The sequence below is a fragment of the Bombina bombina genome, chromosome 4 (genome assembly GCF_027579735.1).
Source record: "Bombina bombina isolate aBomBom1 chromosome 4, aBomBom1.pri, whole genome shotgun sequence".
In the NCBI taxonomy this organism is placed as follows: domain Eukaryota; kingdom Metazoa; phylum Chordata; class Amphibia; order Anura; family Bombinatoridae; genus Bombina; species Bombina bombina.
The window spans coordinates 979,479,719-979,507,032 of NC_069502.1; the positions used below are offsets into that span (position 1 = coordinate 979,479,719).

A 27,314-nucleotide genomic window follows, 5' to 3' on the forward strand; every position below is an offset into this window, starting at 1 on the left:
TCAGGACCAAACAGCGTTTTCCCCTTGAAAGGAATGTTTAGTAGCTTGTTCTTGGAAGACGCATCAGCCGACCAAGATTTCAACCAAAGCGCTCTGCGCGCCACAATAGCAAACCCAGAGTTCTTAGCCGCTAACTTAGCCAATTGCAAAGAGGCGTCTAGAGTGAAAGAATTAGCCAATTTGAGAGCATTGATTCTGTCCATAATCTCCTCATAAGGAGGAGAGTCACTATCGAGCACCTTAAGCAGTTCATCAAACCAGAAATATGCGGCTGTAGTGACAGGGACAATGCATGAAATGGGTTGTAGAAGGTAACCCTGCTGAACAAACATCTTTTTAAGCAAACCTTCTAATTTTTTATCCATAGGATCTTTGAAAGCACAACTATCCTCTATGGGAATAGTGGTGCGTTTGTTTAAAGTAGAAACCGCTCCCTCGACCTAGGGGACTGACTGCCATAAGTCCTTTCTGGGGTCGACCATAGGAAACAATTTTTTAAATATGGGGGGAGGGACGAAAGGAATACCGGGCCTTTCCCATTCTTTATTAACAATGTCCGCCACCCGCTTGGGTATAGGAAAAGCTTCTGGGAGCCCCGGCACCTCTAGGAACTTGTCCATTTTACATAGTTTCTCTGGGATGACTAAATTTTCACAATCATCCAGAGTGGATAATACCTCCTTAAGCAAAATGCGGAGATGTTCCAATTTAAATTTAAATGTAATCACATCAGATTCAGCCTGCTGAGAAATGTTCCCTAAATCAGTAATTTCTCCCTCAGACAAAACCTCCCTGGCCCCCTCAAATTGGGTTAGGGGCCCTTCAGAGATATTAATATCAGCGTCGTCATGCTCTTCAGTAACTAAAACAGAGCATCCACGCTTACGCTGACAAGGGTTCATTTTGGCTAAAATGTTTTTGACAGAATTATCCATTACAGCCGTTAATTGTTGCATAGTAAGGAGTATTGGCGCGCTAGATGTACTAGGGGCCTCCTGAGTGGGCAAGGCTCGTGTAGACGAAGGAGGGAATGATGCAGTACCATGCTTACTCCCCTCACTTGAGGAATCATCTTGGGCATCATTGTCATTATCACATAAATCACATTTATTTAAATGAATAGGAATTCTGGCTTCCCCACATTCAGAACACAGTCTATCTGGTAGTTCAGACATGTTAAACAGGCATAAACTTGATCAGAAAGTACAAAAAACGTTTTAAAATAAAACCGTTACTGTCACTTTAAATTTTAAACTGAACACACTTTATTACTGCAATTGCGAAAAAACATGAAGGAATTGTTCAAAATTCACCAAATTTTCACCACAGCGTCTTAAAGCCTTGAAAATATTGCACACCAATTTTGGAAGCTTTAACCCTTAAAATAACGGAACCGGAGCCGTTTTAAGCTTTAAACCCCTTTACAGTCCCTGGTATCTGCTTTGCTGAGACCCAACCAAACCCAAAGGGGAATACGATACCAAATGACGCCTTCAGAAGTCTTTTATGAGTATCAGAGCTCCTCTCACATGCGACTGCATGCCATGCCTCTCAAAAACAAGTGCGCAACACCGGCGCGAAAATGAGACTCTGCCTATGCTTTGGGAAAGCCCCTAAAGAATAAGGTGTCTAAAACAGTGCCTGCCGATATTATTAAATCAAAATACCCAGAATAAATGATTCCTCAAGGCTAAATAAGTGTTAATATCAATCGATTTAGCCCAAAAAAAGTCTACAGTTTAAATAAGCCCTTGTGAAGCCCTTATTTACAATCGTAATAAACATGGCTTACCGGATCCCATAGGGAAAATGACAGCTTCCAGCATTACATCGTCTTGTTAGAATGTGTCATACCTCAAGCAGCAAGAGACTGCAAACTGTTCCCCCAACTGAAGTTAATTGCTCTCAACAGTCCTGTGTGGAACAGCCATGGATTTTAGTTACGGTTGCTAAAATCATTTTCCTCATACAAACAGAATTCTTCATCTCTTTTCTGTTTCTGAGTAAATAGTACGTACCAGCACTATTTGAAAATAACAAACTCTTGATTGAATAATGAAAAACTACAGTTAAACACTAAAAAACTCTAAGCCATCTCCGTGGAGATTTTGCCTGTACAACGGCAAAGAGAATGACTGGGGTAGGCGGAGCCTAGGAGGGATCATGTGACCAGCTTTGCTGGGCTCTTTGCCATTTCCTGTTGGGGAAGAGAATATCCCACAAGTAAGGATGACGCCGTGGACCGGACACACCTATGTTGGAGAAAAGGCTATTATGTCCCTTTAATATGGGGGGGTGATAAATAAAAGTACAAAAATGTCCAATTAAGATTATACCAGGGTTGACAAATTAATTTCAAACTTTGAAGCCAGTCACAAACATGTTTAGCAATCAAATGTGTTTATCCAAATATATGCAAAATAGCCTAAAATATTACAAGCCAAGAATATTAAAAATGCATAGCTTTTTCTCATTGGTTTCTGAGATATATCAAGCTCTGAATTAAAGGCAGAATAGAATTAAACTTTCATTAATCAGATAGAACATGATATTTTAAACAAATTTTCCAATGTACTTTCATTATCAATTTGTGCTCAGTTTTTTCACATGCACAATGTGAGAGCCACCAGCACTTACTGAGCATATGCAAGAGTTCATGGTGTATACGTTTAGGAGTCTGTAATTGGCTGATGGCTGTCACATGATACAGTGTGCAAGGAAATGGAATCAATGCTATTGCATTATCTTTTTATTGAGCATTTGTGGCTTATGCAATTCTAATAGATCTAATGATCATTTAAACATTTTTTTCTACTGTAAGAGAACTGAAGTCACTCACTGTTTTGCACATTCTACAATCTCTGCTGGGGCAAGAAACGTCTTCTGAATGGATCTTTTTGTATTGCCATGCTCCTTAACTAGCTGTTGTATACCTTGGATTATTTGCTGGGAATGTTTCACCCCTAATTTAATAGCATGGCAGAAGTCTTGCTGTAAAACATTCTCTGCTGCAGCTTCTATCATGACTGAAAAAAAAAAAGACAGATCCCCTCATGCAACCGATTGACTAAACAGACAAGTAGCACACACAGTATAAACAAAGTATATAGTTTTCAGTAGAATGTTTTAACCACGGTTAATATATTAAATATTTTTTCAACTATTAAAAAGGGACAGTCTAGTCAAAATTAAACTTTCATGATTCAGATAGGGCATGCAATTTAAAAAAAAAAAACAACAAAAAAACGTTTCAATTTACTTTTACCATCAAATAAGGGGGCAGTCTGCAGAGGCTTAGCTACAGGTAATCATAGAGGTAAAAACCATGTTGGTTATGCAAAACTGTATAATGGGTAATAAAAGCGATTATCAATCCTTTTTTAACAAAAAAAATTCTTGTGTAGACTGTCCCTTTAATTTATTATAGGATTAGTACTCAAACGTCTTTAGAAAAGAGAACAAAATTGCATGCCATAGGAAAAGTGTAAGAAAACCAAAAAAAATATTTGTAAGAGTGATGTACAGTAATGGCTCCCACCATATTGACATTTTAATTGGCCCGTTTTGTGTATGTGCTACATTTGAGCTCACACCTTTGCGTAAACAAAGCATTTAAACAAACAGATGACAAAGCTAAGTGTTTATCCAAGGTACGCTAAGATTTTGTTTTTTAAACTTTTATCAACACTGATTTAGTATTTTTGTTTAAGTACCATAGCTTGAAGCATTGTACGTATGAAATCTTACAAAAAGAAAATCAGTTCCTTTTGAAAGGGACGGGATAGGCAAAATTAAAGGGCCATTATTATTATTTTTCTTTATTTATAAAGCTCCAACAGATTCCGCAGCGCTGTCCATGGGTACAAGGATAAAAGTACAACGGAGAAACAATACAATAAAAGACAAAATTTTACAGACAAATACGGGGGGGGATTAAGGGCCATAAAAAAAATTAAAAAAAAATGACAGGCTCTAATTCGCGTGTTTAACCCTTTTGGCTAAAAGGCTACTCCACCTAGTATTTAATAACCATGTTAGATATATGTAATTATAATATTAGATATAAAAACATATTATATACACCATTTTAGCAGCTCTGTTGTAAATTGATTGTTTTTTTTTTTTTACAACCTCATTAGTAGCTTTGGGGGATTTAAAATAATAATAAAAAAAAATCTTATAGAGAATCAATGGGTCCAAAATAACATCATATTACTATTTATAATTATGACGTTACAAGTAGAAAAATAATATTCAGACCAAACGGAGATGGTTAAAAGATAAAAAGGTATATGAAACAGTAGATACATACAAGATACAGGTAGAAAACCCTTTTATCCAAACTGCTTGGGACCTGAAAAGGTTTGGATTTTGTAATATTTGCATCTGTAAAATGGGACAGCTTGTAGAGGGAATAGAACCAAGTGTAAACAACAATATCTTATGTCAATTAGGCAAATAGCGTGCAGGAAATCCGGCTCCACAAGGCGCGTAGTCGGATTTCCTGCACGGCTATTGGCTAAGAGGTGAAAATGTAATCTCTTCACAAAACAGCATTCTGCCGTGGGCTGCCAGAGGAGCTCAGAGTGGCAATTGCTTGAAACAAATAAAGGAGCCAATGGTTAATCCTAGCGTTTCACAAATGCTAGGATTTACCATCACTTTAAATGTAGGAATTCCTATTCCCTTTATAAAAATGTAAAACTCAGATATTTTAGCCACATTTCCCCTTACCAATTTGACTTTGAGTTCCGCCAGTAATTACCAGATTTAATAAACTGCTAGACATTTCTTTTCGAGTAGGATTTATGATGAACTCTCCATCTACAAGGCCCACTCTGACCGCACCTAAAAACAAAGATATGCATTAATATGTGCAAACTCTAAAAAGAGAAAGGAATCAGTTGTATAGCTATTGCCCCATTACCGTGTACCATATTCTAGAATGTGATACAAATGTATATCACGTTACCCATCTCTGCTCTAAGTCTATCCTCAGTTCTCCACCCGATATGTTGTGAACAAAAAACATGACATGCTCATTTTTTCATTGTTACATCTAACAGAGCATTTAAAAATGAACTACAGTACATTTTTGAGAAACAACAACAAATGAGAAAACAGATGTTCATGTGCCGAATATTTTTTCTATTCTGACAGGCTTTTGAAGACTTGTCTCTCTCCACTAATAGAGCTGTATGATGCTGTTCTTATCAGCCAATCAACCTATTTATTTTTGTTTAGTTGTAGGCACAAAAACAGAATTCAGTTCTGTAACAATTTAAACAAATACATGGCAGAGCATAAAGAAAAAAGAGAGAAGCATTCAACCTTGGAACGAACAATAGCATAATAGCTTGTTCTATGGCTAGTTACCACCCAAGGAGCAGCCTAGTTTTGCTCAACATGTGGCTTTTACAAAGAATAACTTTCCTGTAGTATATCAGTTTGATCCTGACTAAACAGTGCAGTCTAGTCCCAAAATATCAGACAATCCCTCTCTGAGAACAAGAAAAACAGCAAAACCCCATACATACGCTTCAGTATCCCTCTAGGCACACTGAGCAACGGGTCCACATCTGGCTTCCGGCATCACCCTGAGGGAGACTTCCCTTAGGGTCATAATTTGCATACGTACGTCTGGGGTTTTGCCGTTTCTCTCGTTCAGAGAGATTGCCTGGCATTTCGGGACTGGACTGCTTAGTCAGGATCAGACTTATATACTACAGGAATATTCTTCTCTGTGAAAGGCACATGTTGAGCAAAATAGGCTGCTCCTTGGGTGGTAACTAGCCATAGAACAAGCTATTATGCTATTGTTCGTTCCCAGATTGAGCGCTTCTCTCTTTTTATTTATGCAAATTATAGCCCTGAGGGAAGTCTCCTTAAGGGTCATGGGCAAAGCCAGACGTGGAGCCGATGCTCAGTGTGCCTAGAGGGTTTAGTTATGGTCAGACTGATATACTACAGGAATATTCTTCTGTGTGAAAGGCACATGTTGAGCTAAAAGAGGCTGCTTCTTTGGGTGGTAACTAGCCATAGAACAAGCTATTATGCTATTGTTTGTTCCAAAGTAAAGCACTTCTCTCTTTTTATACATGGCAGAGCAGGACACATTTGTATCAGACTTGAAATCCAGATACATATTAGTAACAAGGCAAGACTTTTTGGCTATGAATATGTTTATTTAGTTAGAAAAAAATAAAGGGGCTAGAGTATAAATTTATAAATAGAGTATAAGAAAGTGTCCAAATAAAAAGAATGTGCAAAATTTGATAATGGAAGTAAAATTGTAAAGTGTCTTAAAACTGCTTTCTATATCTGAATTATAAGTTTATTTTGACTTGAGTGTCCCTTTAAGGACATGTGGCTCTCTGGGTCCCAGAATTTTTCATGTTCCGATTTATGGGTAAGATATTAAAGGGCCATGAGAATCCTAATTAAACTTTCATGGTTCAGAGCATGCAATTTTAAAGAGTCTTTTCAATCTACTTATAATTTACCATTATAAAAAGGTAATTGTTCTCGTTAAAAGCATATCTAGGTAGGTTTAGAAGCAGCAAGGCACTGCTACTGGGAGTTAGCTAATGATGGTGGCTATGGATATATGACTCTTGTCATTCACTCATCAGATGTCCCAGTAGTGCCCTGCTGTCCTGGCAGCTGAATTAATATGTTTTACCCCATTTGTAGAGGATAAACACAGTTATATTCAAGCAACAGTGTGATACACATTCCAACACAGAGCATTAGAACGTATACATTCCTCTAATCACACTATAGAAAAAAACATGCTTTATAGTAAAGATTTAAGATGAGATTATCTTAATATTGAATATGCAGTCTATTTATTTTCTTTAGTTATTGCCTAGGTTAAATAATCATTAGCTACTTATCATTCAGTAGAATTCATACTCACCAACTGGACCATTCCAAGGTATATCAGATAAGGCAAGGGCTGCAGAGGCTACAAAGAAAAGAAAAATGGACAAATATTTATAGGGACACTAAATACAGCAGAAACGCACCCTCCCTCCTCCCAAAAAAAAAAAACAATGCAATAACACTCTGAATATCAAAGAAGAGGTAGATTATTTTTCCTTACAAATTTATTTCCCTCTATTTGCTGGGCCCTCTGTATCATGTGACAGACATCAGCCGCTCACTGACTAGTGTAATTATACCCTGTGAACTTGTGCACATGCTCAGTAGGAGCTGGTGCCTCAGAAAGTATGTATATAAAAAGAATGTCCAAAATTTGATAATATAAGTAAATTGGAAAGTCTCTTAAAATTATACGCTCTATCTGAATGATTAAAGTTTTGAAGTTTAATTTTGGACTTTAGTTTCCCTTTAAATTAGATTTCTAAAAGCTAGAAAAAATGAAAATGCAGAAATGTAAGGTTGGCTGTCAGAAGACCAAGGAAAATGGGTTACCTCCATTTATGGCAAGAACATCAGGCACATTTACACCATCTACTGCAAGTAAATTACACAGGATCTGAAATACAAAAAGATTCCAGAAGTGATAATACAAATTATGCCACATTAAATGCAGAATTAACAGGATACTAAACCCACATTTTTTCTTTCATGATTCAGATAGAGCATGCAATTGTAAGCAACTTTCTCATTTACTCCCATTATAAATGTTTCTTCCTTCTCTTGGTATCTTTATTTGAAAAGCAGAAACGTATGTTTAAGAGCCGGCCCATATTTGGTTCAGGACCTGGGTTGCACTTGCTTATTGGTTAGTTACATTTATCCACCAATAAGCAAGTGCAACCCAGGTCCTGAACCATATATGGGCCGGCTCTTATACATTTCTGCTTTTCAAATAAAGATACCAAGAGAAGGAAGAAAAATTGATAATGGGAGTAAATGAGAAAGTTGCTCAAAATTGCAGGCTCTATCTGAATTATGAAAGAAAAAATTTGGGTTTACTATCCTTTAAAATGTTTATTTAATGCATAGTAAACAAGCAATTCAGTGTACATGGTTTATTTTGCTGGATTTTAGTGTACTTAACCTGTGAAAAGCCCTCTCTCAGATCTGCTCTAGTTCACTACATACTACACAGTGATAGCTTAGATGAGTGAGGGAGCTTATTACATTCGCCCTTAAAGGGACATTAAACTCAATTTGTTTATTTCATGACATGGAGAGAGCATACAATTTTAAAATGATAAATTACTTCTACTATCTAATTTGCTTTGTTTACTTGGTATCCTTTGTTGAAACATATCTAGGTATTCTCAGGAGCCCCAATGCACTACTGGGAGCTAGCTGCCGATTAGTGGATGCACATATATGCCTCCTCTTATTGGTTCTTCAGATGTGTTCAGCTACCTCCCAGTAGTGCATTGCTGCTACTTCAACAAAGAATACTAAGATAATGAAGACAAATTTAATAATAGAATTAAAATGGAAAGTTGTTAAAAATTGTTTTACTTAAATCATAAAGGGAAAAAAAATTATGGGGTTTACGTCCCTTTAATTAGTCACAGGAAAGGAGACAATGTAAACATACTTTGAGATGAGCATAACTAGACCGCTCAAATAGGAAAAACTTGTAAATTTCACTATTAAAACAAAACAAACAAACAAAAAAGAAGGTATAAATTCAGAACTTTTGCTATGCAGTGTTTTGCTTTTATGTTTAAAATAAATATTACGTATTAAAAAATATACTAAATCAAGCCTTTTAAAAAGGCAAAAAACATCACTACACAAAAGATGTATCAAAATTGACAGCAATCAAATATATTAATGACTGACATAAAACTGAAAAATAAAAATAAGAAGGAAGAAAATACCTTTATATATTTACCTGTGTATCATAATAGTATCCAGTAGGAAAAAGTGGTCGGATAGAGCGATCTGTAAATAAAAATGTAACCATTCTTAATTTAAATAAAGCAAGATCCAATAAAGAACCATTTTAACTCTGTAAATTTTAAAGCTACAATAAAGACTATTTAACATATTTATTAATGATATTGGTGTTGAGCTTATATCTTTTTGTGAATAATACAAAAATTGGAACAGTTTAGATTCCAGGAGGGGGAGATCAAATTACTATTAAAACAAATTTGCATAATCAGCAAGTGCCTAATAAAAAAAGATAATGGAATAGCACTTATTCAGGATTTTAAATAAGCAGTGGATTTTATTGCGACACATTTCTGACAAAACTCCTTGTATTATGTGACGTCCATTAGCCAATCACAGACTCATATACATATATACTAAACTGTTGCACATGCTCAGTAGGAGCTGGTACCTCAGGAAGTGTGCATATAAAAGACTGCTCACAGTTTCATAGTTGATGTAAAATGGAAAGTCTCTAAACTCCATGCTCAATCTGAATCATGAAAGTTTACTTTTGACTTTAGTGTCCCTTAAAAAAAAGTTGACTTTAACCCCTTTGTGGAAAATAAACACACAGCTCTGTTTAAGCAGAAGTGCAACAATAAAATGTTACAGAACATTTGAGTATTTTCTCGTTGCTCTTTAATGTTTCTTTAAAATGGATGACGGGATAAATCAGTGAGATCTAAACTATGCATTTAGAATGCACAGATTCAGAAAGACTCAATGGCACTTTACAGGCAGTAAACAAGAGGAACAAAACTTGTTTATTATTATTTAAGGTTATTTATATTTGGTAAACAGTATAACTGTGCAGCAGGAAGAGCTAGTAAAATTCTTATTTTCAGTGGCCCTTCTTTAACCCCTTAATGACCGGACCATTTTTCAATTTTCTTACCCTTAATGACAATGGCTATTTTTACATTTCTGCAGTGTTTGTGTTTAGCTGTAATTTTCCTCTTACTCATTTACTGTACCCACACATATTATATACCGTTTTTCTTGCCATTAAATGGACTTTCTAAAGATAACATTATTTTCATCATATATTATAATTTACTATAAAAAAAAATATAAAATATGAGGAAAAAAATTGAAAAAAAATCACACTTTTTCTAACTTTGACCCCAAAAATTTGTTATACATCTACGACCACCAAAAAACACCCATGCTAAATAGTTTCTAAATTTTGTCCTGAGTTTAGAAATACCCAATGTTTACATGATCTTTGCTTTTTTTGCAAGTTATAGGGCAATAAATACAAGTAGCACTTTGCTATTTCCAAACCACTTTTTTTTAAAATTAGCGCTAGTTACATTGGAACACTGATATCTGTCCGTAATCTCTGAATATCCCTTGACATGTATATATTTTTTTTTAGAAGACAACCCAAAGTATTGATTTATGCCCATTTTGGTATATTTCATGCCACCATTTCACTGCCAAATGCGAGCAAATTAAAAAAATCGTTCACTTTTTCACAAATTTTGTCACAAACTTTAGGTTTCTCACTGAAATTATTTACAAACAGTTTGTGCAATTATGGCACAAATGGTTGTAAATGCTTCTCTGGGATCCTCTTTGTTCAGAAATACCAGACTTATATGGCTTTGGCATTGCTTTTTGGTAATTAGAAGGCCACTAAATGCCGCTGTGCACCACACGTGTATTATGCCCAGTAGTGAAGGGGTTAATTAGGGAGCTTGTAGAGACCTTGAAGGGTTAATTTTAGCTTTAGTTTAGTGTAGTAGACAACCCAAAGTATTGATCTAGGCCCATTTTGGTACATTTCATGCCACCATTTCACCGCCAAATGCGAGCAAATAAAAAAAAAAGTTAAATTTTTCACAAACTTTAGGTTTCTCACTGCAATTATTTACAAACAGCTTGTGCAATTATGTCACAAATGGTTGTAAATGCTTCTCTGGGATCTCTTTTGTTCAGAAATAGCAGGCATATATGGCTTTGGCGTTGCTTTTTGGCAATTAGGAGGCCACTAAATGCTGCTGCGCACCACACTTGTATTATGCCCAGCAGTTAAGGGATTAATTAGGTAGCTTGTAGAGAGTTTGCAGGGTTAATTTTAGCTTTAGTGTAGAGATCAGCCTCCCACCTGACACATCCCACCCGCTGATCCCTCCCAAACAGCTCTCTTCCCTCCCCCACCCCACAATTGTCCCCGCCATCTTAAGTACTGGCAGAAAGTCTGCCAGTACTAAAATAAAAGGTGTTTTTTATTTATTTATTTATTTTTTTAATTATTAATCTGTGATGGACCCCTGCCTTAGCCCCCAACCTCCCTGATCCCCTCCAAACAGCTCTCTAACCCTCCCAACCTACCTATTTGCCACCATCTTGGGTACTGGCAGCTGTCTGCCAGTACCCAGTTTTCCCCAAAAAAGAAAGGTTTTATTTTTTTTATTTTTTTGCTAAACACAGCTTTTTCTGTAGTGTAGCTGCCCCCCCCCCCAATAACCCCATCCCCCTACCCTAGCAGATCCTATTATTTTAAGAAGAAAAAAAACGTTTTCTGCCCCCACCTCTCTCTTCTCTAATAATTGGTGTCAGTGGTTGCTGCACGCGCGCGCGACCCCGCAGGCCCCCCTCTGCACGCTCCCAGCATCCGGCGTGCACAAAGCACTTGCAGGAACCGGATGCCGGGGAGCGATGGGCCGCCCACCCGCCTCCCCTGTAAGCTCCCACCCACCAACGAACGGCACCATCGCTACCGGTGCAGAGAGGGCCACAGAGTGGCTCTCTCTGCATCGGATGCTTTTCAAAGGGTATTGCAGGATGCCTCAATATCGAGGCATCACTGCAATACCCTGAGAGCTGCTGGAAGCGATTGCGATCGCTTCCAGCACTCTCTTAGACAACTGACGTACCAGGTACGTCCATTGTCACTAACTGACAGTTTTTGCAGGACGTACCTGGTACGTCAGTTGTCACTAAGGGGTTAAATAGGTGTCCACTTTATATGTCACTAGCTGTATACCATATGGAATATGAAGTCTAATACTGGAGGCCATAAGGATATAAATAATCTAGAAACTATTTAAAAGAGGGCTACTGAAATGTTACATAGTCTAAAACAGTGGTTCCCAAACTGGGCAGTAGTGCCCCCTGGAGGGTGGGATTACTGAGGGGGAAGGGGGGGCATTGGAATTACCATAGGGGGTGCTAGTAGGAAAGGAGAGGAAGAGGATGCTAGTGGGCTCCTCCAAGTATAATTATTGTAATCTGTTGTGCATAATCCTAGACATGTAAAGCAAAACACATTTCTTGCTTTGTATTTTTTCTTCTATGATAGCTCAGGTTTATCAGCAACTGACACTTTCTCACTACAATAAATTATAAGTCACTTGTACTGTAGGCTAACATTCCTTGTTTTACCTGCGCTAAACATTAGCATGTTTTATTCTCCACAGAGCATTTTGCCAGCCGGGTGGCATTATAAAGTAGTTGGGTGGGGGGCAGTGTAGTATTTTCTAATATTGTATCATTTTCTGCTATGCAAAGCACACAATTGCAAAATTTAACAAATGTGCAAAAAAAAATTGATCATTTTTAATATTAACCGGGTGGTCAGTAAAATCAGCCAGGTGGTGCACCCACTAAAAAGGTCCTGGGGAGAAAACTGCTAATTAACGGAACAGTTTAGATTCATTGTGTAGTAGCAAGAAACATAGCAAAGGCATGTTGAGTTTGTCTGAGTAGTTTGTACACAGTCAACCATTTAAAGGGACATGAAACCCAAAAAAAAATTATTTCATGATTTAAAAAAAAAAAAAAAAAACACAACAAAAAAAAAAACCCAGCATGCAATTTTAAAAACTTTCAATTTTACTTCTATTATCTAATTTGCTTCATTCTCTCGATATCCTTTGTTGAAAAGCATATCTAAATAGGCTCATTAACTGCTGATTGGTGGCTGCACATAGATGCCTCGTGATTGGCTCACCCACATGCATTGTTATTTCTTCAACAAAGGATATCTAAAGAATGAAGCTAAAGGGATACTAACCCCACATTTTTTTCTTTCATGATTCAGATAGAGCATGCAATTTTAAGCAACTTTCTAATTTACTCCTATTACCATTTTTTCTTTGTTTTCATGTTATCTTGATTTAAAAAAGCAGTAATAAAAGGTTAGGAGCCGGCCCATTTTTAGTTCAGCACCTTGGTAGAGCTTGCTGTTTGGTTTGCTACATTTAGCCACAACTCAGCAAGTGCTACCCAGGTGCTGAACAAAAAATGGTCCAGCTCTAAAGCTTACAGTACTGCTTTTTCAAATCAAGATAGCATGAGAACAAAGACAAATTGATAATAGGAGTAAATTAGAAAGGTGCTTAAAATTCCATGCTCTATATGAACCGAGAAAGAAAAACAATTGGTTTTAGTATTGTTTAAAACGGTATTCTCTATCTGAATCATGAAAGAAAAATGTTGGGTTTCACATCCAATTAAGGATTTTAAGTCTTCTGTCATCAGAAATAATCTGGTAGTGCACTGCATAACACATTTACTATAAAGTTGATTTATTGGTGCAACAGTACAACTATACTCCAAGGAAGGTAATCAATTCCAGATCCCCAACAACAGCAATTTGAGACTCCTGCTAAGTGACATCATCAAAACAGAATTTGGACAACTGGTATCACTTTGTCAAGCGCATCCATAGGCCTCCTTCTCCCTATCCCGCTTCCCCTATTTAACTGATATTTTGCAGAAATAAGCCTCATTCAATGGGATTTCCCTGCCTCCAATATAGTTCTGATCCAGAAGAAAGACAAAAATCCTGAACTGCCTACATCTTATAGACCAATATCTCTTCTGAATCAGGACTATAAGTTATCTTCCATCATTGCTAAAAGACTTAAATCATGACTAAATTCTCTTATACACTCAGATCAGGCGGGTTATATGGCAGGTAAAAGCCTTACTAAAAATTTCCAGAAAGTATAATTGGTACTAGATCATTTCTGGAATAAAACTGCTAAAAAGTCCCATCATAAAGTTGATCTAGCAATCCTGACGGTCAACACAGAGAAGGCCTTCAATTCGATTGTCTAGGATCATCTATTCTCTCTATTCTCCGCCCTTGAGAGCTTTGGCTTGATATGGTGTTTTCGTGATATACCAGACACCCTCATCCTCAATTATCGTCAATGGTGGTATCTCAGATAGAATTTTTTTTAAGAGGCACACGACAAGGATACCCTCTTTCACCACTCCTTTTTAAATGTATCCTTAGAACCATTGGCGATCCTTTTTAGGAATGAATTGAAAGGAATAAGGGAGGGGGGGGGGGCAGGATATCGTTCTATCCCAGTATGCAGACGATCTGTTATTTTTAAACAATACCAAACAGTCTATTCCACAGACTCTGCACCTTTTTGAAATGTATAGCTCCTTCCCAGGGTATAAAATCAACAATGAGAAGTCTGAGCTGCTATGGATTTATAATTTAGGTTAGGGAGCTAAACACCCTTTCAGGGAAGTTCAGTATATCCGTTATTTAGGCATTTTCCTTAAGCAAGAACCCATCACAATGGTATGATTTAAACTATCTCAAATGCTTTGATGAAATTAAAACCCAACTACAAATTTGGAGAAACCTTCCAATTGCTTTGTAAGTTTGTGTTATGGTTAGTGAAAGCCATTCTATTTCCTAAGCTTTTAGATCTACTTAAAAATCTTCCACTTCCATTATCTCAAGAAGTTCAAACCCAGATAATTTTCCCTTTTCTAAGTGGTACAAAAATCAAATAGAGAACAAAACCTTTCCAGCCTCATGGTCCTAAACTAAGGAGCGCAGGGAGGAGGGCGATCCCCTTGTCCTTTTTTGGTGCTTTTTCCCTTCCCTCCATTTTTTTTTCATCACTCCCCACCACATCCAATCTTTACGGTATAGTCATTTTATTATATGTTTATAAGGACTCGCTTCTGAGAGTCTATTACCGGAATTGCTTTTTTCTTTGGTGCCGTTTTAGTTTTAACCATTATGTAATGACTTTCTAATTGAATTCTTTTGATTTAGTTAATCTAAATCTAGTATCTTATTACTATTGTTGACTGTATTGACTCTTAGCTTTGGTGTATTCTTTTTATTAATGAAGCTGTGTCTCCATATTTTTCTTATGTTATTACATATACACAAATATATATATATACATACACACCTCAAAGACAATGCACTCAGGTCTTTTGGGTATATTATATGCATTTCTGCACCCAGGGTGATCCTGCAGAGTGGACTGCATTATATATATATATAATTTGTGTATATATTATTCAATGTCCATAGGGCACTGCACGCACTTTTTAAGTTTAAAGCTGCCCGGGGTGCATTCAATCAAATTGCATACAAATTCCAAAAAATAGGAGCGCACTCACTGGGTCTTAAACAAGTAACAATATTTATTTAAACAACGTGACGTTTCGGGGTGGTTAGCCCCGTCCTCAGACCATTACACATGTAATGGTCTGAGGACGGGGCTAACCACCCCGAAACGTCACGTTGTTTAAATAAATATTATTACTTGTTTAAGACCCGGCGAGTGCGCTCCTATTTTTTGGAATATATATATATATATATATATATATATATATATATATACACACACACACACACACACATACATACATATACACACACACACAGATAGAGAAACACATACACACATACAGTATCTCACAAAAGTGAGTACACCCCTTACATTTTTGTGAATATTTTATTATATCTTTTCATGTGACAACATTGAAGAAATGACACTTTGCTACAATGTAAAGTAGTGAGTGAACAGCCTGTATAACAGTGTAAATTTGCTGTCCCCTCAAAATAACTCAACACACAGCCATTAATATCTAAACAGTTGGCAACAAAAGTGAGTACACCCCTAAGTGGAAATGTCCAAATTGGGCCCAAAGTGTCAATATTTTGTGTGGCCACCATTATTTTCCTGCACTGACTTAAACCTCTTTGGCATGGAGTTCACCAGAGCTTCACATGTTGCCACTGGAGTCCTCTTCCACACCTCCATGACAACATCACAGAGTTGGTGGATGTTAGAGACCTTGCGCTCCCCCATCTTCCGTTTGAGGATGCCCCACAGATGCTCAATAGGGTTAAGGTCTGGAGACATGCTTGGCCAGTCCATCACCTTTACCCTCAGATTCTTTAGCAAGGCAGTGGTCGTCTTGGAGGTGTGTTTGGGGTCGTTATGTTGGAATACTGCCCTGCGGCCCCAGTCTCCCGAGGGAGGGGGATCATGCTCTGCTTCAGTATGTCACAGTACAGTTAGCATTCATGGTTCCCTCAATGAACTGTAGCTCCCAGTGTCGGCAGCACTCATGCAGGCCTAGACCATGACACTGCCACCACCATGCTTGACTGTAGGCAAGACACACTTGTCTTTGTACTCCTCACCTGGTTGCCGCCACACACGCTTGACACCATCTAAACCAAACCAAATAACTATCTTGGTCTTATCGGACCACAGGACATGGTTCCAGCAATCCATGTCCTTAGTCTGCTTGTCTTCAGCAAACTGTTTGCAGGCTTTCTTGTGCATCATCTTTAGAAGAGGCTTCCTTCTGGGACAACAGCCATGCAGACCAATTTGATGCAGTGTGCGACGTATGGTCTGAGCACTGATAGGCTGACCCCCCACCCCTTCAACCTCTGCAGCAATGCTGGCAGCACTCATACATCTATTTCCCAAAGACAACCTCTGGATATGATGCTGAGCATGTGCACTCAATTCTTTGGTCGACCATGGCGAGGCCTGTTCTGAGTGGAACCTGTCCTGTGAAACTGCAGTATGGTCTTGCCCACCGTGCTGCATCTCAGTTTTAGGGTCTTTTAGGGCAATCTTCATGTTGAGAAACAATTCTTTTTTTCAGATCCTCAGAGAGTTCTTTGCCATGAGTTGCCATGTTGAACTTCCAGTGACCAGTATGGGAGTGTGAGAGCGATAACACCAAATTTAACACACCTGCAACCTTGTAACACTAACGAGTCACATGACACCGGGGAGGGAAAAATGGCTAATTGGGCCCAATTTGGACATTTCCACTTATGGGTGTACTCAATTTTGTTGCCAACGGTTTAGACATTATTGGCTGTGTGTTGAGTTATTTTAAGGGGACAGCAAATTTACACTGTTATACAGGCTGTACACTCACTACTTTACATTGTAGCAAAGTGTCATTCCTTCAGTGTTGTCACATGAAATGAACATATTTACAAAAATGTGAGGGGTGTACTCACTTTGTGAGATACTGTATATTGAATATGTTTAATTGTTACTCCTGTAGATTGTATAAGATTACCTCACTACAAAATAGCTTTCCACCGTGGGCAGCCTGAGGCGCTCAGCATGGTAAACACTGCAGACAAATAAAGGAACTTTCCAGCATGAAGTATTTTATATACTTCATGAATGAAAGTCCCCTCTATTTGTTGCACTGGTAAATCCTAGCGTTTCACAAATGCTAGGATTTACCATCACTTTAATTACTTGTGCAATATTATTGTAATATTTTTATGGGTTATGTTGGGGGGGGAGGGGGTAGGATTTACCATCACTTTAATTACTTGTGCAATATTATTGTAATATTTTTATGGGTTATGTTGGGGGGGCTGACGGTGAGTTTATAGAACCAAGGGGCAGTGATTTGAAAAAGTTTGGGAACCACTGGTCTAAAATAAATCTTGAATTGAATACATGAATATGTATTGTTTAGAGGAAAGAATGGAGAGATGTGATACAATAGAAACCTTCAAGCATATTACGGGATTTAATAAAGCGAAGCCTGAAAGAAATTTTCACAAAAAGAGCAAAAGCAGAACAAGAGACCATGATCTAAAGTTGGAGAGTGACATGTTTAGAGCAATTTATGGAAGCAGTTCTTTACAGAAAGGTTGGTTTATACAGGGAATTGTGTTTCTTTAAAGACAGTAAGGGTAAAGACTGTAAGGAAAATGAAGAATGCCATAAGGAGATCCTAATAATTAATTAAGCCTACAGTGTAGAAAGAAATATGACTGGAATATTTTGGTTCTTATCTTGATGACTTTTTTCATATGTCTGTCAATATGTTAGACTTGTGCATTACCTATAATTCTGCTAGTAAGAATTTCATGATCTGTAGGACCAGTTTCTCTTCTTAGATAATTTGTAGGAATTCGACCAGCAGCAGCAGCCTTTTGCCGATAATCAACCTAAAAATAGCATTAAAAAAAATGCAAGTGTTAAAGTTTACATTGAATTAAAAAGAAATAGTACCAAACCTATATTAACACAATAACAAAAAGGGCCTTTATAGAGCACAAATTACATGATGCAATTTTAGAGCCAGTAATTTTAGCACTAACACCCTGGCAAGTCTGTTTATTTATGTGCAGCCTTTTTTTTTAACCTATGCAAAGGGATTAAACACAGTTAAAGTACAACTCTGGAGTCGGTGTTTCCAAGAGGACACAGGTAGCGAGGCAGTCAGCAGTGGCAGTTGTGCGATTGCCATTGCTAATTGGCTTTTGGGTCATATCCACTCTGAACCATCATTTCAATGCAGCAACCAAGCTATATGTTATCTACTAGTTTTAACCACTTTGCAGGGTCAATAGTGCTAAAATGACAAGACATAACAAATTACAGCAAGTCTTTTGTGCACTATAGTGACTCGGCTGGTACTCAACCATTTGCTAAATATAAAATTAGAATAGCAACAATTTGTGATACTGAATAAAATCAGTCCACAACTACTAGTACTACACAACTATTAGTAAGAAAGTAAGAAAGACACACCACTCACCACTAACGGTAGGAACTGAGCGGGAGCAGGCTTTGTTTTGCTTACAGCGGTTACCATAACAGAAGTGTCACCTAGCTTAAATAAATAAAAAAAAATCTGGGTCAAAACAGTAAAATGTGTTTTCACTTATAACAATGTAAACATTCGTATTATTATAGGGAGTCTATTCATTAAGAGGTAAATGGCAGGTGAATAGAAACATTTCTATTCCCGCCATTAACTATTATGATGGGCCAAACCCAGTGAGTATCTCTTGCAAGAAGAGAGAGCCCTGTACTTTGCATAGTTAATGCTGTATGCAATTTACATAAAATAGGAGAATTGCAGGTGAATTGTATGCAGCATTAACTATGCATTGTGCAGGGCTAATTCAGGTCTTCTTGCAGGACATACTTACTGGGTTTGGCCCATCATAATGCATAATAGTTAAAGTGATTGTAATGTTTAATGAATAAGTGCCCAGTATCTAAAAATAATCTTAAAAACAGGGGCATATTCATTAAACTTAACAAAGACTCCTTCTGCTTTCCTTAGCAGATCGATGACTAATCTGGCTTCCTCCAATCAATGTGTGCTTTGGCGTTCAGCTCGTGAGGCACGCAACAATTGGAGGAAGCCGGATCATCATCGATATGCTAATGAAAGCAGGAGCTGCTGGCAGAGGATCGGCTTTATGTTTACCATAACACAAAGGTAAGTATTTTTAAAAATAAGCATCTTAATAAAACTTTATTGAAAGTGTCCCTGTTTTTAAGATTTTTTTTAGATACCAGGCACCAATTCATTAAACTTTACAATCACTTTAAATCACCCACAATTCATCTTTGTGAATAGCGCACTATGATTATTAAAATGTTTACACTAATATTTTACAAATATTTAATAAGGGTTTTAAACATTAATATTCCATTTAATTTTCATTTAAAAGAGAACAAATAAATGACTTAATTTTGACATAATAGTACTGAAAACTATTAAAAGATCCTGATTCTATTTTTTAATCGAACATAGGAAAATACATTGAAATTTGTTTGTATATTATTCAAAGTTGGAAGTTGAACAAAATATAAGTTTTGGAAGATTTATTAGAGAGATCCAAGTTTTAAAAAACACATATATTGTATTTAATGTCACCACATAGAATGGTAAAATGAATTAAGATAGTATTTAGAGTTTAAAACACAATAGATAATGTAGAGAATAGTAATATCAATAATTGGATATTTAGCAATTTTATAGCACATATAAACATCAGAATTTGAAGCTAAGTCACTTTAATCTATTTTAATTTTATATAAAATATTATAAGTGTTAATAATATCAAAGATATAAATGTTATAATATATATATTTTTTGCACTTAAACACATAGGTAAAGAATGGTCTCCGATGTAGTAAGTAGAACCACAGACTAAGTAAGAATGACATACTAAAGGGCACTTAAATGAATATACAAACATAGGGAGTACTAACCCACAGGAGATATTTTTTGCACTTAAACACATAGGTAAAGAATGGTCACCAATGTAGTAAGTAGAACCACAGACTAAGTAAGAATGACATACTAAAGGGCACTTAAATGAATCTATAAACATAGAGGGTACAAACCCACAGGAGATCTAAACATATAAGGTTTTTATTTGTGTGTAAATTGTTTAATGTAAATAGTTTATTCAATATATATATATATATATATATATATATATATATATATATATATATATATATATATATATATATATGTTAACATTTTCTAATGACTTCAAAAGGGCTTAACTGTTGATTAGAATACATGTTAGAATATAACATGAATCAAGGGCAAAAAATGAACAAAAAGACATAAAATTGAACTAAAAGAACTAAGAAACAATTGAATAAAAATAACTAAGAAATAAAAGAACATGAAGGGTTAATTTAAAAAGGAGGTGTAAACCTTTGAAAAAGGACCAATTAACTTGAAAGGTGGAGAAAATGGAGAGTATAAAGGAGATCTCATTAAGAGATATGACATCTTGATAAAGGCTTTTCGCCTAAACATGTTGACAGAGCCATATCGTGCACGTCAAACTGAAAAATAAACTGGGGATACGAGAGGAGAAGGTGAGTGCTCACAAATACTTCATCCTTGCAAAGAACAGAGACATAGTACCAAGAACAGGAAACCTTGGTTAAATCACCCAGCGGATTTGTTTTACTTCAGAGCTGAAAGAGAGCTCAGAAACAGCTTAAGTTGCTAAGCGCCCGAGAGGAGCTCTAAGTGACCAACACAGGAGTGTTACACGGAGGGTCACGGAAGGTAAGAGGGTAGTGGGTTATAAGTTCTAAAAACCTGTCAAAATCCCTTAATTTCACATCATCGCAAAAAGCTGCAAACTATCTCAAGCAGTGGGAAAAAACTTTAAAGCACATAAACTTTAGTACCACGAAACGGAGATACCATCTACATTTTACACCTTCAAAGAATTGAAATTCATATGCACTAACAGCGTAAAAACAAAGTTTGCTGTAACAATTCAAGATCTTGAAAACACAAACATATATTAAGTGTACTATATCAGCCCAAGTTAAGCCCTGTATCAATTGGCTAATTGTTTTAACCATTTGTAATCATTGCTGCTGCAAGATTGTTGCAAAATATTTGTAACCATTGTTATCATTGTTTTTTTTAGACAGAGTATTGTTTGATTAAATAGAATGAATGAATTTTATTAGTTGTGAAATACACCGGTGTATGAATTCAAATTGTGTGGTTTTTAAAGTTATAGTTAGGATTACTAAATATTTAATTGTATGCATGCTTGTAAATCGAATATATATTAAATTGTTTTAGAGTCTTTTAAAATAGAAATTTGGTCTCTGAGTTAATTTAACCACCTTGTTTGTACCCTTATTGAATAATATATATATTTTTTATATATCCATAACGCATAGACATCCTAGGAGTCTTATGAGTCATTTAGATCAGAGAGGATTTGGGAATTTGTATTGACTTGATTAAAGGTTCCACACAGAAAACAGCTAATATTTGCAGTGAAGTGGTTTTTAGCAATATCACATAGTGCCTATTTCATTTTCAACAATTTTCAAGTTACATAATTATTTTAAACCACACCAGCATTGTTTGCGCCAAAGTTTATACCTGTTTGAAAAAGAATTGCAGGTGAATTGTATGCAGCATTAACTATGCATTGTGCAGGGCTAATTCAGCTCTTCTTGCAGGACATACTTACTGGGTTTGGCGCATCATAATGCATAATAGTTAAAGTGATTGTAATGTTTAATGAATAAGTTCCCAGTATCTAAAAATAATCTTAAAAACAGGGGCACATTCATTAAACTTAACAAAGACTCCTTCTGCTTTCCTTTCAGATCGATGACTAATCTGGCTTCCTCCAATCAATGTGTGCTTTGGCGTTCAGCTCGTGAGGCACGCAACAATTGTAGGAAGCCGGATCATCATAGATATGCTAATGAAAGCAGGAGCTGCTGGCAGAGGATCGGCTTTATGTTTACCATAACACAAAGGTAAGTATTTTTAAAAATAAGCATCTTAATAAAACTTAATTGAAAGTGTCCCTGTTTTTAAGATTATTTTTAGATACCAGGCACCAATTCATTAAACTTTACAATCACTTTAAATCACCCACAATTCATCTTTGTGAATAGCGCACTATGATTATTAAAATGTTTACACTAATATTTTACAAATATTTAATAAGGGTTTCAAACATTAATATTCCATTTACTATTAGATGTGTGCATTCGGCAGTTTCGTTCACTGCCAAATGCGGAAGCAGGAGGTCATTTGCGGTATTCGTGTGTTTTCTAAGCTGAATATCCTCTTGTGCAAGTAAAACACACTAAGATCGGTTTTGCACAGATCTTAGCATTTCACTTGCACAAAAGGGATACTCAGCTCCAAAAAGAACCAAATACCGAAAATAACATCCTGCTTCCGCAGTGTAGGCTCCTTAATAAGGACGGTATGGGCAGCGCCCTACTAGTTTTTTTGTGGAAAGGGAAAAAAATAAATTAAAAAAATGAAATGCCATGGAGGTAGCAAAATTAGGAATTGGTGGGGTTTTTTTTTTTTTGTTAGTTTGCTTTTTTTTTAAAAAAATAAAAAACCTTGCATTTACAAAGTACTCTCAGGCAGGGCGTTTGGGTAATCTTCCCTGTTTAAGAGAACTTTGCACATGCTTGGTCTGTGCCTTAAAGGGATTTTTGAAGTCACCCATCTGTTAGCAGGGGGACGTCTAGGCACAAACGGTCTTCTAAGCTCTTATTGGCTGAAAGGAGCATGTAGGGGCATGGGTGAGGTCTACACAGTCATATTTACTGAAAAAAAAGCATGTGGGAGGTCTACAGTAGCTTGTGACTCACTAGAGTGTTGGGAGGAGCGGCAGCAGATCAGCACGGCAGGTATGAGAAAAGTATACTAACTTCAACTTGCATACCGCAATTGCTCAGAGCCTCAGACAGTGACTGTAATTTAAAGGGACCCCTTGCCGTCAATATAGCCGAGCATGCACCAATGCCTATATCTAGAGCAGGAGTTTGCATTGGTGCCTGCATGGTCGTGTCACACTCCCCTGCTTGTTGTGTAAGTAGTCTTGCCGGCAGTAGCTCAAACTAGTCATCTGCTTAAAGCCAGTGATTGATCCGTTACCAGATGCAGAGGGGAAGCTACTTGTAAAAACAATAAACCATACCATTAATATTTCAGTGACACTCATTGTATTAAAAGTTGCCTCTACATACTACTGCAGACCAGCAGCTCACGGGTTATTGGATGCCTACCAGCCCTGATAGACATGCAATAACCTCTGAAGGCTGCTTCTAGCTCTGAAACCGTGTGGTGCTCTTCTACACAGAGGGAAAGTAGCTCTGCTGGTTCTCAGGCAGATTAACTAAACCCTGTGAGATCCGGCAGAGCTACGTCCCTCAGTGCAGAAGAGCACCAGGAGGTTTCAGAGCTAAAAGCAGCTTACGGAGGTAAGAGGTTATTGCATGTCTATCAGGGCTTGTAGGCATCCAATAACCCGTGAGCTGCAGTAGTGTGGCTAGGAGAGTAATCAGCTGCTGCTTGATGCACATTGCACAGACAGATTCAACCTGACCCGGAGAGATCAGGATCTGTAATATGCTGCACCAGCTGGGTACTTTATCTGTGGAGCAAGCAGAAGGATATAGCAGCTACGTATTACCGTTATCACAGCACAGTCTGTGATAACGGTAATAATAAGCAGCTGAGCCCTGGCTATTTGTAAAATGCTTGCTATATCCTTTTGCTTGCTCCACAGATAAAGTAATGTGCGTTACAATGTATGATCTGGCACTGTCATAGGTGGAGCCATCTGAGGGGTGGGGCTAGCACCCCACCATCTTCAAAAGTCACCAGCCGCCACTGTGTTTCTGTATTCTACAGTGAATGAAACTGCAGAATGCACACATCTAGTTACTATACCTGCCTCATTAAAATAAATCAGGTTTGTCAGGCTCCTTGTTTCAAAGCAAATTTGTCAAGTCAGGAGTAACATTTTCAACCTGTATCTCTCAAGATAATACTCTGTAGCACTTCCTACTGGATTGAGATGTTTACTATAAATGTTTTGGTTTTCAACTTGTACTGCGTGAACTCAACTAATAACACTAGTGTGCCATGATTAGTCTAGGGGTTTTGAGTCGCTACTTCTTGGAAGCTGCAGCATCCATCTGTAGCATGGCGCCACAATTGCTCTCAAAATCCTATGTAGAGCATTAGTCTGCACACAACTGATGCAACATGGAGCAATAAGCATCAGATCTATGCCTATTTGGTTTAAGATTTCATTTTTCTTATTCCATCAATACAGAGCTTGGCAAATTTTGTTCAAAATCTAGTAGCCAGCAATAGAGCCGCATCAAGCTATATTTTAGGTGTGGCTGTCGGCAGCGAGTAGGGAGAAGTTGGGGGCAACCATGGGTGACTTGGGGACTTTAAACCCTGGCCGTCAGGGCCTAATTTTAGGGCTCCAATTACTCACTGGCGCCTGGCTTTGTCTAGCTCTGGATTAGAATGTCTTTTAAAAGAATATGAGACTGAGAAGAAAAACACCTAATAATGACTGGTTTACCTTTACTACAGCACATCCATCAGCAAACCGAGCAAGTTTCCCAGAAGAAATCTCCATCTTACTGTGGAAAGAAAATATACATTTAATGCTGTATATCTTGTGACTCTACATCTACAATAGTTTTCTTATCATAGTAACTAGGAATGCAAAACCAATGAACACAATGATAAAAACTAATTGATTCAAGTCACACTAGGTCATCAGTATGTCATGCTTCTTGCATAATGTTAAAGGGATACTGAACCTAATTTTTTTTTCCCCTTTCATGATTCAGATAGAACAGGCAATTTTAAGCAACTTTCTAATTTAGTCCTATTATAAAAAATGTCTTCATTATCTTGGAATCTTTATTTGAAAAAGCAGGAATGTAGAGCTTTTTATATATATATATATATATATATATATATATATAATAAGAGAAATATCGGGTGCAAAGCTGTTGAAAGACTAGACAGATAGTGGATCACATGATTCATTTCTTTTTAAAGGCAGTATTTATGTATTGGCTGCAAAGAGATATTTTTAGTAGATTGCAATGTCAGTTAGTGGACCTTTGCAATCATATATAAAAAAAATGTATTGTATAATATTTCCCCATCTCACATGCCTTTTCTACAGCTGAAGAATGCAAATACAAAATCTGAATTTATATACTGTACTGTATATATGTTGGTCCATTAAAAGTAACATTTAACTAAAAACAAAATAACCTTTAAAGATATTTTTAAACCTAAAACCAATATAAAAAGTCCATATCTCCATGTCAGTATATTAAGCTCATGTCCACGTTGTTTTAATAGTCAAGTACACCGTACTCTTCTCCATATTGTACAATTAGACTGCCCTATTGTGAGTGTCATTACAAATAAAAACTGAACTGGTAAAAATCATAGTTTAATCATTTAAGCTAACACAAATAATTTTAATTCAAAAAATGTTTGAATGCAATGCAGATAACAATAATCTGACATAATGGGCAGGCAACAAGTGGTTAACTGTGTATTAGAGTGTATAGAAGTCAAAATCAGTAAGGCTTTCCTATACACTCCTGACATCCTCCCCACGACCCTTCACATCGTACTGCTACCCATGTTCTGTTATAGTACAGACAGTGCCTCAACTATGTCACATCAGTTACCGGGTTCCCACATCCACTGTCACAGCGCCATTCCCTATCTTATAACCGGCGCTTGGTTGTAAGCGAGTCCAGAGCAGCGCACTACGTCTCATTGTCAAACAATGTGAGGCAATCCTCGGCCTTGTTGTATTCGTCAATCCCCACATTACACCGGCACGGTAACTCATGGAGGCAGCCATGACACTTCGCATGATCATCCCACTTCCGCTCAGCTATCGGGTTGCCCAATGACTGCAGGTCCTGTCCTGGCCTGTCATTTTAGACACGCCCACACTCGATGTTGGTTTCGTTTCTGCGCCGGTAGGAGAGAATTCTGAGAGGTCAACGCTTTGCATTGCAGAGTAGGGGAGAAACCACTAGAGGGCAGGGTAAAAGTCACTACACAGTTATATAATGGTAGAATGTGCAAAGAAGCACTTGGGCTAAAACTAAAAGGAATAAAATAAGGATAAACCTAAATAATGTTAGTAAACTAGTAAAAGTCATTTTCGTTTGCCTGCCGATACATTTTTTGATAGTATCTACTTACCTGCATATCCGATAATCTAATAGAAATATCTTTATAAATGAATATATTTCTAATTTTATATATATTCACACCAACGAGTGGCAGTAACATTTTGCTTTAATATGCAATCAAATCTGTACACATGTATTCACCAGTAAGGGTATATGGACAAAGAAGGATTTGCTGTAGTCATATGCTCTATACCACTGCTTTTCAAACCTGTCCTCAGACCTCCCTAACAGGCCAGATTTTGAGGATATCTGAACTAGAGCACAGCTGAAATAATCAGCTGATTAATATACACGGTTATTTTACCTGCTCTCATCCGGTCCGATGGAATCTTGAAAACCTGGCCTGTTGGGGAGGCCTGAGAACAGGTTTGAAAACCAGTGCTCTATACAAAGGGCCACCAACTGTCTATTTGCTGTAATTTACTTACAGGTACATATATATTTTTTTTATTCATGATTTGGATAGAGCATGTAATTTTAAACAACATTCTAATTTACTTCTATTACTACATTACTTCACTCTCTTGGTATCTTTTTTTGAAATGCAGGGAGGTGAGTTCAAGAGCATGCACGTCAGGAGCACTTTATGCAGCAGTTTGCAAAAATGTTATTCATTTACAAGAGTACAAGTTGGCAGCATTATTTCCTGTCATGTAGAGCTCCAGGAACCTAGCTAGGTATCTCTTCAACAAAGAATACTATGGGAATGAAGCATATTTGATAATAGAAGTAAATTGGAAACTGTTTTTTAAATTTTATGGTCTGTCTGAATCAAAAGAAATTCTTTGGTTTTCATATTTCTTTAATTTTATATTGAATAAAAATGTCCCTTTTTTGCATAAGAATTAAATG

At 37.0% G+C, this 27,314-nt stretch overlaps 1 protein-coding gene across 1 annotated transcript in view; it reads right to left on the reverse strand.

Annotated features, from left to right (window-relative positions):
• PNPT1 (polyribonucleotide nucleotidyltransferase 1) overlaps positions 1-26,128 on the reverse strand; it is a gene marked incomplete at its 3' end in the record, with an annotated part of 233,635 nt that extends 207,507 nt beyond the window's left edge. The window contains 9 exon segments of the mRNA XM_053712023.1: positions 2,840-3,026; positions 4,735-4,848; positions 6,920-6,967; positions 7,438-7,501; positions 8,831-8,880; positions 17,992-18,097; positions 18,691-18,765; positions 24,806-24,866; positions 25,944-26,128. Coding sequence (XP_053567998.1) covers positions 2,840-3,026; positions 4,735-4,848; positions 6,920-6,967; positions 7,438-7,501; positions 8,831-8,880; positions 17,992-18,097; positions 18,691-18,765; positions 24,806-24,866; positions 25,944-26,122 — 884 coding nt within the window.
• Positions 26,129-27,314: the final 1,186 nt, after the last annotated feature.